Raw genomic sequence first — 16,332 nt, 5'->3', positions numbered from 1 at the left:
AGTGTGACAAGAGTTAAGATCCAGGATTCATTTGAATTCAATTGAAAATGGCAGATTTAGAAGCCTCGGAAGCCTGACACCTGGGGAAGGGGTGTGAGCCAGGCTGCTGTGAGGAAGACACTCACCCGGGCAGTTCCCGGTGACACGGAAATCTACTGTCACTCAGTTCTACAGTTTCAGATCAAGGCGGGGGGCACAGTTCAGTGACATGCGTGGGTCCCTGCCGTGTGATTCCTGTGCATATACCCCCCCTCCCCCAGTGTGTAGAGAGAAGTTTCTGTGTCCCACCCAGCCCCATGATCCGGCCAAATCTCTCCCGCCCACGGTCCCACAGCCGCTTATAATCACTCAGGGGCTTATATTAATTACAAACTGTATGGCCTGTGGCTCAAGCTTCTTCCTAGCTAGCTTTTATAACTTAACCCATTTCCGTTCATCTCTGTCTTGCCACGTGGCTTCCTGGCTTCCCCATGCTTTCACAGCTTGCTTCTCCTGGTGGCTGCTCGCAGCGTCTGCCCTGCTCTCCATTCTTCTCCTCTCTCTCCAGCTCCAATGCCCCGCCTAACCTTATTCTGCCTCACCATTGGCCAGACAGCTTTATTTATCAACCAATCAGAGCAACATATATTCACAGTGTACAGAATGACATCCCACAGCACAAGTGGGAGCAAGTAGGTCATGTTTAACAAGAACATTTGGGAAGTGTGGCACTATAACTTGTCCAAGTGACAATTACAGTAGCTGTTTGTTTGGGTAGGAACTGAACCCAGGGCCCTGTGCGTATGAGGTAAGCACTCTACTGCTGAGCCACATCCCCTGCCCTTGTTAAAACATGTTTATTTTGAGATAGAGCCTCAATAAATTGCCAGAGCTGGCCTTGAATTTGTGACCCTCCTGCCTCAGACTCCAGAATAGCTCGAGTTAAGAGACCTGTAACATCAGGCCTCGCTCAGATTACTTCATGTAAATCAAGATTCTGCTTGCCTGATATTTTTACAAGCATTATTTTTAAAAATTTTACCAGCATGAAAATTAGCCAAGCAGAGCTAAGCTGGTTTTTAGTATGTCAATAAAGGATTTAAACAGCATTAAGCTGTAAAACTGCAGTGAGAGCCATTAGAGTGTTAAAATGAAGTCCGGGAAGCTTTAGGCTACGTCTGGGAGGGGCACAAGCACTCTCCAGGGTCCTGTCTAAAGCAGCCCGAGTGCCCAGCAATGAAGGCCTCTCACAGCTGCTGCTCCTGCTCATGCCTGCTTCTGCTTAGAGCCTGGATAAATCACTTCCCATAAAACCCCACAAAATCATCTGAGTAAGGACACAGAGGTTGGGGCAAGACAGAATGCAAGGTGACGTGCATTTCCCCACAACGCTCCATGACTGAAATAATCACAGCATACAACAGGGCACTGGAAACACATCAGGCGGAGAAAACCCATACAACACGCAATGAGAACACCGCTAACTGACTCAGCATCACCCCACCCCAGGGGCCATGCTAAGCAGCCAGCTCTCATCTTCTTGACTACACAATTCACCCTGTTTCCCTTCTGCAAAGGGGGATCTGAGGGGAGACATCTTGACCAAGGCCAGCCTGCCAGGTCTACCCAACCCTGAGGTTCTGCTTCTGACTATCATACCCAGATACACAGCTCTACTTCTGCATGCAAATAAGCCCTGTGGCCAAGTGGAAAAAGGAGATTTTCTTTTGAGGAATTCCATAAAGAGTGGCTGGTGAGTATCAGAAAATCAATGAGATTCAAAATACCCAGTATCCCAGGAGCTGCTCCAGATAGTTCCAGAAAACCCGGACACACAGAAGTTGTTACACATTACTTCTGACTCCTCTGTCTGAACAGTTGGAAGGAACTGTGGACGGCAGTGCAAAGGAGGGCTCACCATGAGGAATGCCTGCTCTGAGCCTGCATGAGTGCAGAACCCAGGACCCCTGAAGAAAGCTACTGGCTGAGCTCTATGGACATCCAGCGAACTTGCTACAAGGCTCTACCCCATATCTTTATATAGCTTCAGGGCCGCCAACTCAGAATTGGCCATCCCTTCAGAATAAATCGGCCAAGGCCATAATTTATCTCCAGGCTGTGGAAAAGCCAGCAGACTCCCAAACCAGGCTGCCATCTGTGAAGGCGAAACGAATCGTCAAGTGGCACACTACCTGGAATAATTAATAAATCAAGTTTTTTACTTTGTACACAGAATGAATAATGGGCTACTCTGCTAATTAATCCATCCCAAAGCAGACTGTTTGCAATTTAACAAGGGTTTGCACTTACCTTGCCAATCTTGACAGTTTCGGAATGTTCGAGGCCCAGGGCCAGCTGCTCCCAGGTCGGAGCCAGAGCTTTGCAGTGACCACACCACGGAGCGAAGAACTTGATAAAGTGGTTGCCTGTAGGGAAGGCCGAAGCAGAGGAAGGGGAAGAAGTGTTGAGCTTTACATCTCAAGAGACCAGATGCTGAACTGAAGAATACAGCCCTGTGCTCTTGCTCACAGATCTCAAGCCCTGCTTGTAAAAAGGGACTTGCCACCATGTATGTTTATATTTGAGTTCAAAACAGTAACTCAAAATCAAACTTGCCATCTCTGAAGGGTGACAAAGAACCAACTCAGACTGAGAAAATTGGCAGAAAGGTAAAGAACTGTACATTTACCCTGCCTCTTTTCCCACCCTAACGCTACAAGTATAAATGAGGTCCGCACCAACAAGTCTGATGAGGGAGGAACCAGACAGTGGCCATCAGTGCGGCTCCAGTCACAATCACAGAAACAGACATGCAGAGTCACTAGCAGCCATGAGGCCTTCCAGCATCCCAAAAGCATATATGGGAAAAACAAAACTAGGAAATGTGTGAATCCACAGGAGATTTATTTAATCAGAGTCCAGACTGCGGGGAATTGGGCAGGTCCACAAACCAAGTGCTCAGTAAATAACTGAGCTGGAAGAAATGCTGGAGAGCATACAGATCAACAGAGCCTTACACAGACACTCCCAGCCGTCAGTGAGGTTTAAACAAAAAGCATTTAAGATGCATAAAATCCAACATAAGCTTGGAAGAAAAAAAGAAGAAGAAAAGCAGTAAACTGAGCCATGATAAGTCAGATGACTAAAGTCTAGTGTTTAGTAACACACACCTGAGCTATGAGGCCATAAGGAAAAGCCAAGGGCCCACATATAGGGCAAGTGCCTTTGGAGAGAGAATGGGAGAGCGGCCTGGGATGTGGCTGGTGCCCAACAGGCTTTCTGCACTTACATTATATTTTGCCAAAAACCAGGTTTAAAAACAAACAAACAAAAAACAATAACCCTCTGGAATGTTTTTAGAAAAAAACAAAAAACCAAAAACCAAAAGCAATCAAGTCCTCACACCATTATTCTCTGGACACTGGAGATTTTTATTGAGCTGTTCTTCTTTACATAGGCTGACAGCAACCCCCAATCAGGAGAGAAGCCCCAGTGGATGTCAGGCAGTGGGATGGTGACCTGCCACACTGATGGCTGAGGCTATGGTCTTCTTGCTATGACAAGAATGCATTTCAGGGAAATGGTGAAACACTTGTTGGAAATTATGAGCAACTTAGCTTCACAGCTAAAACCATCTCTTCGCAGACATGTGGAGTACTAACCCTGGGCAGCAGGATGGAGATTGAATCCCCAGAACCCAAGCATCTCTGATGGGAAGCCAGTGAGGGCAGGGAGCCCTGACTGCCTTTTGAGGAAAGAGCTTCAGTGAGCCCTGGAACACCACCATGTGGGATCTGCGGGGTGTGTCCTGCAGGAGACACCTGCTCTGGGTAGGGCTCGGCTGGATTGTGGGAGACTGTCTATGTCAAGGTGACTCGGGTGCACATTCTACGCAGACCTAGTTTGACTTCCCACAGGGAAACCACCGAGGTGCCATTGCTGAAGTGCTGGTATAGAGTACATAACTCATCCGAGCAGGGCCGGAAGCCACCAGGACAAAGTATTTGAATAATACAGGTAGTGTGGAGGAGGTCTGGCTCCCACCAGGCACAGCTTCCAGGGCAGATACAGGTCTAAGTTCTTTAACACAGTGTGTACAACCCAGTCTTCCAGGGGGGGTTCTCTCCAGGGCAGCACTTGATAATGGAGCCAGCAAGGAAGCTGTGTTTGCTTTCTAGCTATACGTGCTTGAGCCAACTTCTGAAACATGTCCACTGTTAACAAAGGGAGGCTTGTGTTTTATTCACTGTAGAGACTGTAGGTAGATCTTTAAGAGACCAATTCCAAAAAGTGTGTATACAGAACATCTAATTTGATTCATAGTTGTAACAGTCCAACTACACTGTTTAAACAAAAAATGTGCTTGCTCCTGCCTCCAGCCAGTAAACACGTGACTAGCATTAATAAAGACTTTCTTATCTGAGTGTGCTCACAGCTTTAGCAGAGGTTTGGGCAGGCAGGCCTACAAGGATGACAGGAGGAAAGGTGTTACATCAGAGCACGCTCATTCAGCAACAGTCCACCGGTGCTGAAGAGACAACGGGAGTCGTGACTAGATGTTGCTATGAGCCCTCACTCAGCAAGAGGAAAAGCCAGCCCAGACCCATGGCCACCAGGTCCATCCTTACCTTGAGAAACATGCAGCTCAAAGTTGTTGGCTGAGAGCTCATACAACCCCTGCTTGAGCTCAGGGGCTCTGGGTGGCTCCGCTTCCGGCTCTGGTGTCTAATAAGAAGCAAAACAACCATCTGTGAGTTTGTTTGTTTTTGTTTTTGTTTGTTTGTTTTTTGGTTTTGTCCTTGAGGATGGCGTTGATGCAGGGAGGAACAGTCCTCACCTGTCTATCTCACACCTGTGCTGAGCCAGGCCAGACGGGAACTCACCTCCACCAAGTACTCCAGGTGCATTAGCACCAAGCTCGCCCTATAGAGCTGAGGCTCCGGAGCAGCCGCCTCCATCCCAAACTCAACCAACCAAACAAGGTGAAGTCTGCACAACCCCAAACCCTGCCCTCTTCTTGGACCTGGTATGAGATTCCCCATGGGATTCAAGGTAAATTTCCAATGAGAGGCTCCAGGCAGGCAGGCACTCACGACACAAAGAGGGAAAACCAGGCACAGCTAGAGGCGAAATCACAAGGGAACAGGTCCCCCGACCCTCCGTTCATCCCGGGGGCGGGAGAACATGGGAGACGCCACCAGAGTGACAAGAATCAAGAACCCAACAAGCCACAGGAAGCAGAGGACTGGATGGGATGGCTTGGTGAGCTAAACCTTAAGACGGCAACTCACACGACAAGGTTGGGGACAGAAATTCACAGGCAGCACAGCAGCCAGTCCTTACAGCAAGTGACACATCCCAAGAACCCTGCTTGAAATCACGGAGAGAATCAAGCCCCGCATCTGCTGCTTTTCCTGAGTATGCACGCCTGTGACAGTTTAATTTGTAAATGAAGCACAATGGGAGATCTAATAATAACTAGTGATAAAATAGGAATCACAACAATATACTATAAAAAAGCTATTTAAAGCTTGTGAATTGGAGAGAGCCCTTAGCAGCTCTGGCCTCGTTCCCTTCACACCTGGGAGGAGCCTGAGCCAGCCCAAGTCACTTCATCCTCAGAACCATGACCATGAGGCTGAGATCCGGGAGCCACAGCCCAAGCCCTGAACCACTGACACCAAGTCAGGCGTCACCGGCAACAGAGGCCCAGACAACCCCATCAGGTGGCGTGTGCCAGTGAGGACCAGAAGCCATGAGGTTTGGAGAACAGGAAAATGGCCAATGTCAGAAACAGATGTGTCTCCCCTACAGGAACATACAGCCGACTACCATCAAGAACCAGAGGAGGACCTTCGCAGTGTAGGGGACAGGGAGAAGCTGAGTTTGATGCCGTTGAAGGAGAAATGAGATTGGGGGAGCAAATGTTACAGGCCTTGGTGGAGTTCCAGTGCAAGGCTGTGGTGGTATTGTGTTCCCAAAATATTGTGTATCCTAATAAACTTATCTGGGGTCAGAGAACAGAAAAGGCACAATATTAAACATAGAGGATAGGCAGTGGTAGCACACGCCTTTAATCCTAGCATTCCAGAGGCAGAAATCCATGTGTTCAAGAATACAGCCAAGCATGGTGACTCATGCCTTTAATCCCAAAAAGCAAGCCTTTAATCCCAGGGAGTGGTGGTAGAAAGCAGAAAGATATATAAGGCATGAAGACCAGAAACTAGAAGCATTTGGCTGGTTAAGCATTTGGCCTGGTTAAGCATTCAGGCTTTTGAGCAGCACAGTTCAGCTGAGACCCATTCTGGATGAGGACTCAGAGGCCTCCAGTCTGAGGAAGCAAGACCAGCTAAGGATCCAGCGAGGTGAGGTAGCTGTGGCTTGTTCTGATGCTCTGATCTTTCAGTGTTCACTCCAATACTTGGCTTCGGGTTTGTTTTATTAATAAGAACTTTTAAAATTCATGCTACACAAGGCAGTAAATACGCAGCAGACCATAACCCTTATAGATGCTATCTGTCTTATAGAGGTCCTCCAGACAAAGATGATAGAATTTCCAGAATAGTGAGAGTGGGGAAGGAAGAGGTATGGAGGGCCCACAGCACTAGTCCTGCCACAAGTGAAGCTTCCCACTTTCCTGTATGTGTGGAGTCCACTGAACACACAGTATTCCAACAGTAGGAAGAAGGGACAGGGGATGTAACAATCAGGGTTCAGCCAGGCAGTGGTGGCTCTTGCCTTTAATCCCAGCACTTGGGAGGCAGAGCCTGGCAGATCTCTGTGAGTTCAAGACCAGCCTCGTCTACAGATTGAGATCCAGGATAGGCACCAAAACTACAGAGAAACCCTGTCTCGAAAAACCAAACCAAAACAAGCAAGCAAAAAAATCACGGTTCAGCTGAGCAAAGCAGACCAGTGACACAGAACACATATGGGTTAGGGACTACAATTCCACGGGGCCCTCTTCACCAAAGACAGCCTAGAGAGGGTGGCAGTGGAGAGGACAAGGGAAATCGAGGAGACGAGATCAAGGTCAGCAGTCACCTCATCATAACCGTCCCTGCAAATCTGTTTACTAACACAGATGCCCAGAGAACCCCACAGAGCAAGATGCCACAGAGACAAAAGCAGCCAATCTCCCAGCTGAGAACGTATCTGCTCCTGAGGCTGAGCAGGGCAGGGCTAAGTGGCTAAGATGGCATACCATCTCTACCAACATCCGGTTCAGTCATCCATCAAGAATAAACGAATATAAAATTCTAGCCATAAGAAATGAGCAAAGGGGGCTGGAGAGTCGGCCCAGCAGTTAAGTGTGTATTGCTTTTGCAGAGGGCCAGAGTTTCGTTCCCAGCACCCACTCAGGCAGCTCACAGCCACTTGTAACTCCAGCTTTGGGCCTCCAGCAGTCTTCTGATCTCCAAGGCAATTATACTCATGCGCACATGTCTCCACATAGATATATGCATATACATAATGAAAAATAAAAACACACATACTTTTTAAAAAGAAATGAGCAGAAGACCAGGGCTGAGAACCCAACGCTCCTCGACTCACACACTCAGCCTCGCTGAGCTGCCTCTGCAGCACAAGCATTTTAATGTATTTACCGTTTGGTCATGACAAATATAGTTTTTAAAAAGCCTGGTTTTTCTCAATACATCTTTCAATGTTTTTAAATTGCTTCGTATCTAGTCAAGCTGAGATTTTTAAGAACTTGATTTTTCATTTAAACAAAAGTGTATGTTCTAGTTGTTTTCTGTTGCTGTGATGAAAACCATGACCCCAAACTAACTCGGGGAGGAAAGGATTTGGCTTATAATTCCACATCACAGTGGATCACTGAGAGAAGTCACGGCAGAAGCAGAGGTCATGGAGGCTGCTGCTGACTGGCTTGCTCCCAATGGCTTGCTTGGCCTGCTTTCTTACAGAGCCCAGGACACCTGCCTATAGGTAGCGCTGCCACTTTGTGCGCTGGGCCCTCCCACATCAATCACTCATCAAGAAAATGCCCTACAGACCTGCCTACAGGCCAATCTTACGGAAGCATTTTCTCAGTTAAAACTCTCTCTTCCCAGATTAGCTTCAGCTTGTGTCAAGTTAACAAAAACAAACAACCAACCATGACATTGTCTACACTACAAATTCAACATCCTTAACTCCAACCACAAAATACTCAAAAATCTGAATTTTTTTGAGCAAGCACCTGTAGTTTGTTTTTTTGATTCTTTGGGGCCTGCCACCCAGCTCCCAAATAAATACACAGAGACTTATTCTTAGGTCTCTTATGAAAAATGAATGCATGAATTTGAATGCATGGCCTTAGCTTGGCTTGTTTCTAGCCAGCTTTTCTAACTTAAATTATCTCAATTCTCTTTAACTACATTTTGCCTCTGGGCTTTTTACCATTCTTTGTTCTATATGTCTTTCTTTCCTTCTTACCCTGTGGCTGTCTGGGTGGCTGGCCCCTGGCATCCTCCTCTCCTCCTCCTTTTCTCATTCCTCCCTCTTATTTTCTTGAGCCTAGATTTCTCCTCCTATTCTCTCTGCTTGCCACCCCTGCCTAGCTATTGGCCATTCAGCTCTTTATTAGACCAATCAGGTGTCTTAGACAGGCAAAGTAGCACAGCTTTTGAGTTAAACAAATGCAACATAAAGAATGCAACATGTCTTTGCATCATTAAACAAACATTCCACAGCATAAACAATGTAACACATCTTCAACTAATACTCCACAACAGGTACCACAATGGGGGAAACCGCACTGGCCTCGTGTCACAGACTGAAGTCAGAAAGCAGGCACACTAAAAACACTGAACAATATTTACCTTTGGGACATACATAAAAAGCACATAACAAAACTATGAAACAATGAATCTCATGTTTAGACTTGGGGCTCCTCCCCAAGCCATCCCATTACATAGATGTGAATGTGTCAAAATACAATCCCCCTACTCCCACCCCCAGCACATGCACACAGACACAAATTAAATAGATAAATGTAATTTAAAAAGAGAAGAATGCTCTATAGAAAGACCACCTATTTGGGGTTGGGAGTATGGTAATACCTGCCTTGAGTCAAGGCCCTGGGTTCAATTTACAGTGCCTCAAAAACATGCATATCTAAAGTTTTCCACCAGGAAGCATGCTGCCACTGTCGTTCTTCCTGGGAGATCATCTGAGAGTCTACTGCTCAGAGACACTAAACATGAAGCCTAAGTGACTGGTCCTGGCAGCCATCTCTCTCCTACGCTGATGAGGAAAAACCCTCCAGACATCTGTGCTGAGCCTGGCTAGCCCACCGCCCTCCCAGCCTGTACTTCCCAATGGGGAGGCAGGCCTCTACATACATCTATTCTCTTTCTGACACCGTGTGCAGGACAAGGCATCCCATCAGTAGGCCTCTTTGGTGCAAAGCTTACTTTAAAAGTTTTTTTGAGACTGTTACCTCCTCTTTAAAATTTTCTCCCTTACCGCACACCTACCCCTCTGAAAAAGAAACACTTTCATAGAGAAAACAATGCTGTTTCAATCTATATGAAAACCCCACTTGTCCCTGCAGCTTTCCAGCATGAAAAAGATGCAAATCCACCGAGAAGCTTGTGGCTTCTGGTTACCTAAAATGAATGCAGTCTCCAGGCAACTCCTCAACACTGTGGACACAGTAATGGAGGTTTTAAACGTGAGGTATGGAAAGGAGGCAAGTTTCTGATGAGCTGGGACATCCCCAGAGTAAAGACCACAGCTGGAGAGGGGCACACACCCTTGAAAATGGCACCAATGAGAAGTGGAGCTCAAACCAAGTGTCAGGACCCCATGCAGCCACAGACAGCCTTCCCATCGGCGCACAGCTCCAACACAACAAACAAAGCAGCCCCAATGAACTGCTCTCCCTGCAGCTGCACTCAGAAGTCCTGATGCTCGTGACAATCACCAGAGCGGTGAAACCAGGGAATGCTGGCTACTTTTCCAGTCCCACCAACACCACGCCACAATCCATCCAAGTCCACCCACCCTTATCTAACCACCCACAGACAGAAGGACAAGGAATTGTGCATGATCATTATGATTTAGAACACAATGAAGGCTTCCACGTCACCCTTAGTAAGTAACACTCTTACAGTGTTCTGATGGGACCTACACACAGCGAGATGCAGGAAAACACAGGAGCATCTACTAAGAGCTTTACATCATTAGTAAAGCCAGGGCAGGCCTGGAAAGCTGAGGATCGAGACGCAAAGGAAGAGCCACACTATGGAGAGCCAGTGGGAGCAAGCCCAAGTGAGCTATGTGAGCAGGAGCTGGAGAATGAAGAGACAAAACACTGGCTTGAACAGGAGACTCTGTTCTGGACCCGGGCTCACCTGACTCCCGGTGGCCCAAGCCAGCCACTGGTACAAATGCACGGTTGCTCACTGCACTCATGTCAAAGTGACTTGGTGGCTATGTTACAAAGCAAAAAGTGTGTCTGTGTCCTGAAATATTGACAAATGACATTCCCCGGGACGGAGGCAGGAGGGATCAAGAGGAAGGGGAGACAAGGCTGACAAAAAAGGCAAAACTGCACTTTTGTACATGTTCGAATATTCTACATGAAGAAACTGTTTTCAAGTTATTAGCAGTCAGTTCTAAGAAAGGTGCTTAAATAAAAATGGAACCTGGAGACTGTGGGAGGCTCTCCTCCAGCCTGGTAGTCCTGCCTTGTCTTGAATGGCATAAGGAAAACTGAGAAGTAAACCCACAAATCTGAGACGACCCCACCGTTGGCCAAGGACAGACAACCATGGTGGTTTGCTATAGGCAAAGGACAGCTGCAGCTTCAGTGAAAGAATTCAGGAAAGCAGATAATGTTACGGATGGTCTCCATGACAAAGCCATCTGAAACAACCTCCAAGGACTGGGAGCAGTCTTGCACCAGCTGCCACCTAGACAGCTCAGAATGGAGTAGAAAAACTATGATAGCTTACTCAAAATTTAACATTCACATGAAAAATTCATAGAGCAGGTCAGGTGGTGGCGGAGCACATCTTTAACCCTAGCACTCGAGAGGCAGAGCTAGGTGGATCTCTGTGAGTTCAAGGCCAGCCTTGTCTACAGAGTGAGATCCAGGACAGGCACCAAAACTACAGAGAGAAACCCTGTCGGGGGGGGGGGGGGGGATCATCATAGAACTCTAAGGAAATCATGGTGAACTACTTACAGGAAAAAGTATACAAATGAAAGGTAAAGTTGTTCAGCTACAGAAGGAGCAAGCAATCAGAAGCAAGAGCAAGTATGGTGGCACACACCTATAACCCCAGCTCTGGGGAGGTAGGGGGGGGGGGCACCTGAGTTCGAGGCCAGCCTAGGCTACACACTGAGAAACAGAGTGAAGTAAACAGAGCCACCCGAGGACTTTAGATAAGGAACTGAAGACTGTTAGGAAGAATCCATATCTCATTCTTGTCCCAGGAAACCAAGAATAGTTCTTTAAGGGATCAGTATGATGGACTGAGAAATGTACAGTTGTCCTGACAACAGGATACACCCCGCAGAGGTATCCAATGAACATGCTATGGCAATTCCACCGTTTGCTTCTTTTAAGAAGGAGGATTCCCACATACTCAGTACCTTGTATCTTGTACTTAAGAGAACATGCTCGGGGGTTACACTGTGTTTTCTGAGCTCCTCTGTGCTCATTAAACTCATTTGGTAACGTGAAGTGGCAGCAGCTGAGAGGAGCCACTTACAATTGCATCAAGAACTGTAAACCTTCACCTCTTCTGGCCTCTGGGCTGTGAAGGGAGGGAGGGGGGACACTCACAGGCGGCTCCTCGTTCAGTGTCTGCAGCATCCAGTTTTCCAGTGTTTCGAAGTCTCGAGGGCCCTGGTACTTCACCGCTTCTTGGCCAGGCTTGAAAAACTTTAGGCTGAAAAAAACATCAACAGATCAGGAAGAGCAGACATTTAAATGTTTAAAAGCCGCTCTGGGTTGAGCGCAAACCCATGCAGTGAAACAGTAATGGAGTCAGTCAGGGACCTATCCGCCACTCAGATAAAGCTTCAAAGGGAAACAAAGCCGATGTCGCAGGAGACAGCATGTCCCCGTGCTCCTGAACTTTCACACACGTCTGATGTTCCTCAAGCGAGGTGAAAACTTCCGGATGGATGCAGGCTGTGAGTTAAACCTGCCTTCAGTATTTCTCCCAGGCGTCGCCTTGTTAGTCTCCCCTATCTGTCCTTCCTGGCCTTGGGCTGCTGTTCTGCCTCGCTGCTCCTGCTGCCTGTCGGCCTCCCCTGGGCAGCAGCAGACAAAACACTCTTCTGCAGTTGGTGTGTCTGCAGACCACTGTGGCGGATGGACACCCAGTCACTGATGGATCCCAAACATCAGGGCACTCCAGCTGTTGCAGCCCATCTAGAGTCCCTCACACTCCCCCGCATCCATCCACTCCCATCCCTATATCTTCGCTTGCATCCCCACGGAGCAAGAATCTTTTCTATTCACTGGCCTCTGAGGATTCTTCAGAGATGGGGGAACAGTTCCTCTGATGGTGACCAAAAGACATCACCAGAGGATGAATTTCACACACCCTGGTCTTGGACCATTCCACTCAGGCCTAGAAAAGACTATATATTAAACAGGTGGCTCCTGTCAGAAGGAAGAGAAATGCAGGCCAGAGGGCTAGAGTAAACCTGCCGACCAAGGAGCCCTCTAACGCCTCTCAGCAATGATGTGGATTTTGTGAGGTGATTCAGAAACAGATTTTTAAGTTAGGATGTGCACAGCTCGGATAGGTAGGTGGAGTGTCACAGGCAGTGTGGGCGGCAGCGACACAATACGACTGGCCTGGCATCCCATAAAGCAAAACAATTCATTTCCTATAGTTCCGGAGACAAAAGTCCAAATTCACAGCGTAAGCTAGCCAGTGTCTATGGTGGCTTTCTGGTTCCCTGATGGTGCTCTCTCCTTGGGTCCTTATGGGGCAGGAAAGCCAAGAGAACTTTCTGGAGCCCCCATAATAACATCCACTTCCTATACCAACACATTGGGGTTTAGAATGTCAGGATGTCTTCCAAGACTCGAACATTCAGCCCATTAGCAGATAGGTAAGTTCCCTTTAAATGAAGGCTTTCAAACAGAAGCCTTAAAGTGAAGTTCCATGGCTCTACAAGGAAACCACACTCTATGGTGGAGTTTTCCAAAGGATGAGGTAGGAGGCTAGCGAATCTGAAGCAAGCCTAGGACACACAGTAAAAGCCTGTCTGAAAAGAACAGAGGACGCTGCTCCGCAGTAGAGGGCTTGCTTAGCACACACAAGACACTAGGCTCCATCCAAGAGCACAAAAGAAAGGGGAAACAGCACATTAGCTCAAGCTGGCCGTTAGGAGGGCAGACTGGCCTTATGGAGAACATATGAGCAGATGCCCGGAGTCCTCAGGCACTCCGAGACAGTGATCCTCAGCTTACAGCAGGTTTACCCCCTCACAAGCACATCCTAAGTTAAAGCCACAGTAAGCTGAAAACGACCACTTAACAAACATCCCACCCGGTTTACCAAGCACTCAGAGCACACAGGAGCCTCAGGTGGGTCAAGTCACCCTGACACCAGAACAGTGTTCAACGTCTCCTGTAACTTACTGCACTGAGGGCCGTGAGTGGAATGGCTGTAGGGGGGGGGGGCTGCTTCTGCCCCATCCTGAAGGTGAAGGATCTCAAGCCGAACTACCATGGGGCTCTACACAAGGAAAAGCTAAAGTCTAACGGATCTAGCCACTATCCTGTTCCTGCAATGAAGAACATATGAAAGCTAGGCAGAGGCACACACTCAGTATCCCAGCACTGTGGGGCCCGAGGTAGGTGAGTGACCCTGAAGCACAAGGCCTAGGAGTTGAGTTCCAGGTCATCTTGGCAACACAATGAGAACCCGTCTGAAAAGAAAAACCACCCGCGACAAAACCGAAGTCTAAGCGAGCTACGGTACGTTGTCATAATTCGAAGATCATCTGCACCCGCTACAGGGCCTCCTGCGGCTCCGGCAAGGAAAGCTGGGGTCCCAGAGACGTGGGAGCCGCATGTTCCATGTCTCCACCTCCCTCTCCCTCTTGGTAAGTGCCTCTCCACACCAAAGTGCTGCAGAGTGGGAAACAGATGAATTCTCAAAACACCAGAGAGAACCAGGGCTTAAACTCATTTTGTTGTTGTTTCTTTGCTAAAGTTAAAATATAATTAAGATCTAGCCTGTTTGGGGGGGGGGGTGTCTCTAATTTGATACACAACTGAGCAAAACAAAAATCTCTTGTTGGATTAAAAGAATCTTTCCACGCTTAAGTCTTCGGTTCTTCCTTAGTAAGTTGGAAGGACCCCGGGAGGGCTAGAGAGCTGTTACAGACCCGCCCATTAGCCCGCTGCCCCAACTTTAATTCTCAGTTGACATAGATAAAGAGGTCATGGACGGAATGAAGGCTACTGGCCCCAAGTTCAGCCCCCAATTTGTCTATTACAAACTTTCCGTGGACATGTGTGTCTCCTGGTGATCTGTGTCTCTTCCTGCGAAGCTACAGAGAAGAAAATCCCCACTTGGGCATCACTCTGCACAGACTATTTGATTGTGACCTCCAAACAGAGCTATTAAAAGCCTAACCCAACCTGAGGATGTGGCCTCACTCAGACCCAGGCCTTCACAGAGGTCAATGTGACTCGTGACCTCACAAGAAAGGGACATTTAAACACACAGATGTGCAGACAAGGTCAAGGATGTAAAGAGTTGATGGGGATACAGTTTGGCTCTGAAGTCTCCCAGGGGCCCATCCATCAGAGGCCTGTTCTCCACAGTGGGGCTGCTGGGAGGTGATGGGGCTTTTTAAGAAGCGGGCCTAGGGGACAACTCAGGTCACTGTGGGGGTACACTCTTGAAGACTATATTGAGGCTATGCTGAGCTTCCCCCCCCTTCCTTTCTCTGCTTGACTGACAGTCAGTGCTCTATCTATCACACCGCTATGACCAAATGCCACCCTGCTGCAAGCCGGAAAGCAACAGGGCCAACTGACCCTGCACTAAAACTTACAAAACTGTCCATCAAATAAGCCTTTTCTCTTCTGAGAGGGAGGGAACTGAGACAGAGTTTCACTCTGGTTCCGTCTGGCCAGGAGCTTACTAGTTACCTTTCCTCTGAGTATCTTGACTGTTCTGTAAGAAGCTGAGACATCAGCAAACCTGAGAAGCCAGAAAGTGGCACAAAAAAGCCAAGGAGGTTTGGGCAGCACCTTAACCATACTCCAGCCTCCAGACCTGTGAGGAAATAACTTGTTTTCAGCTGCTGGAGACCAATACAGGTGCTATCCCCACTCAGGCCAGCCCTGCTCAGCATTTCCACCCAAACAACGATTCTTGCCTGGCTCAAAGAGACGATCTATACATTTCCCTGAACATGGCCAGCCGTCTCTCGGGGCTGGGAAGTCCAAATGGCTTCCCTCTCTAATCCTATACTCCATTTAAATGTGTCAGGACAATGTTTTTAAAACCTATATTCTGACACAAAGCCAGAGCTCGGGCATCTATCTCCAGCCATCTTCTGATAAGGCTCTGCAACACTGTTTGAGATGGGACTGTCTGAAAGGAAGTAAAAGCACACACAGGTACACTCACCTGCCTCAATGCAGCCACCCCGCAGCACTCTGCCTCCTGCATTCTGTGAAAGCCAAGACCAAGCAAAAGCTTGTCCTCGGTCACTTCTGCAAGCCCCAATCAATATGGGGTCCCTCTTGGACCACATTCACTATAGTCTAGGCTTATTTTCATTTTCTTTAAACACACACACACACACACACACACACACACACTCTGATTTACTCAGGAGGACTAGATTTCTAAATGAGTCAGGATGCAAAATGCAAGGTGTTTTTAAATTTGTTGGTGGCATCCATGGGGTCCTGATGTTGCAGTACAGAACACCTCCAACTGTAGAACCCTGTTAAGCTTCCGCAGTGGCTAGTTTTGTCAACATGACACAATCTAGAATCATTAGGAAAGGCAGTCTTGGTGAAGGATTGTCAGAGGAGGGTGACCAGTGGGCATGCCTGGGGGGAAGGGGTTGTCTTGATTACACTGATGTGGTAAAAACATGCTCACTATGGGTGGCCCCACTCCCTAAGCCAGGGATCTTGAACTACGGAGTAACCTGGCTGACAATGAGCCGGCATGCATTCTCCCTCTACTTGACTGTGGATATGACTGGATCCTCCCTCGACTCGACTGTGGATGTGACTAGATGCTTCAACTTTTATCCACCTTGATTTTCCCACAATGACAGTCTATCTATCGCCTAGCATTCAGAGCTAAAATAAACTTTCTCCTCCTCTCATCTGCTTTAGTT

General features: G+C 47.9%; 1 protein-coding gene across 1 annotated transcript in view; it reads right to left on the bottom strand.

The window, feature by feature from the left end:
- Txndc5 (thioredoxin domain containing 5) overlaps window positions 1-16,332 on the bottom strand; it is a 29,718-nt gene that overhangs the window by 7,452 nt on the left and 5,934 nt on the right. Inside the window, exons 3-5 of the mRNA XM_028894728.2 lie at window positions 11,780-11,885; window positions 4,608-4,704; window positions 2,290-2,405 (exon numbers count right to left, since the gene is read on the bottom strand). Of these exons, the coding sequence (XP_028750561.1) occupies window positions 2,290-2,405; window positions 4,608-4,704; window positions 11,780-11,885 (319 nt within the window). The remainder of the gene's footprint in view (window positions 1-2,289; window positions 2,406-4,607; window positions 4,705-11,779; window positions 11,886-16,332) is intronic.

Source organism: Peromyscus leucopus, chromosome 5 (genome assembly GCF_004664715.2).
Source record: "Peromyscus leucopus breed LL Stock chromosome 5, UCI_PerLeu_2.1, whole genome shotgun sequence".
Taxonomy (NCBI): domain Eukaryota; kingdom Metazoa; phylum Chordata; class Mammalia; order Rodentia; family Cricetidae; genus Peromyscus; species Peromyscus leucopus.
The sequence above is the reverse complement of the archived record's forward strand: the minus strand, read 5'-3'. Positions and strand labels throughout refer to the sequence as shown.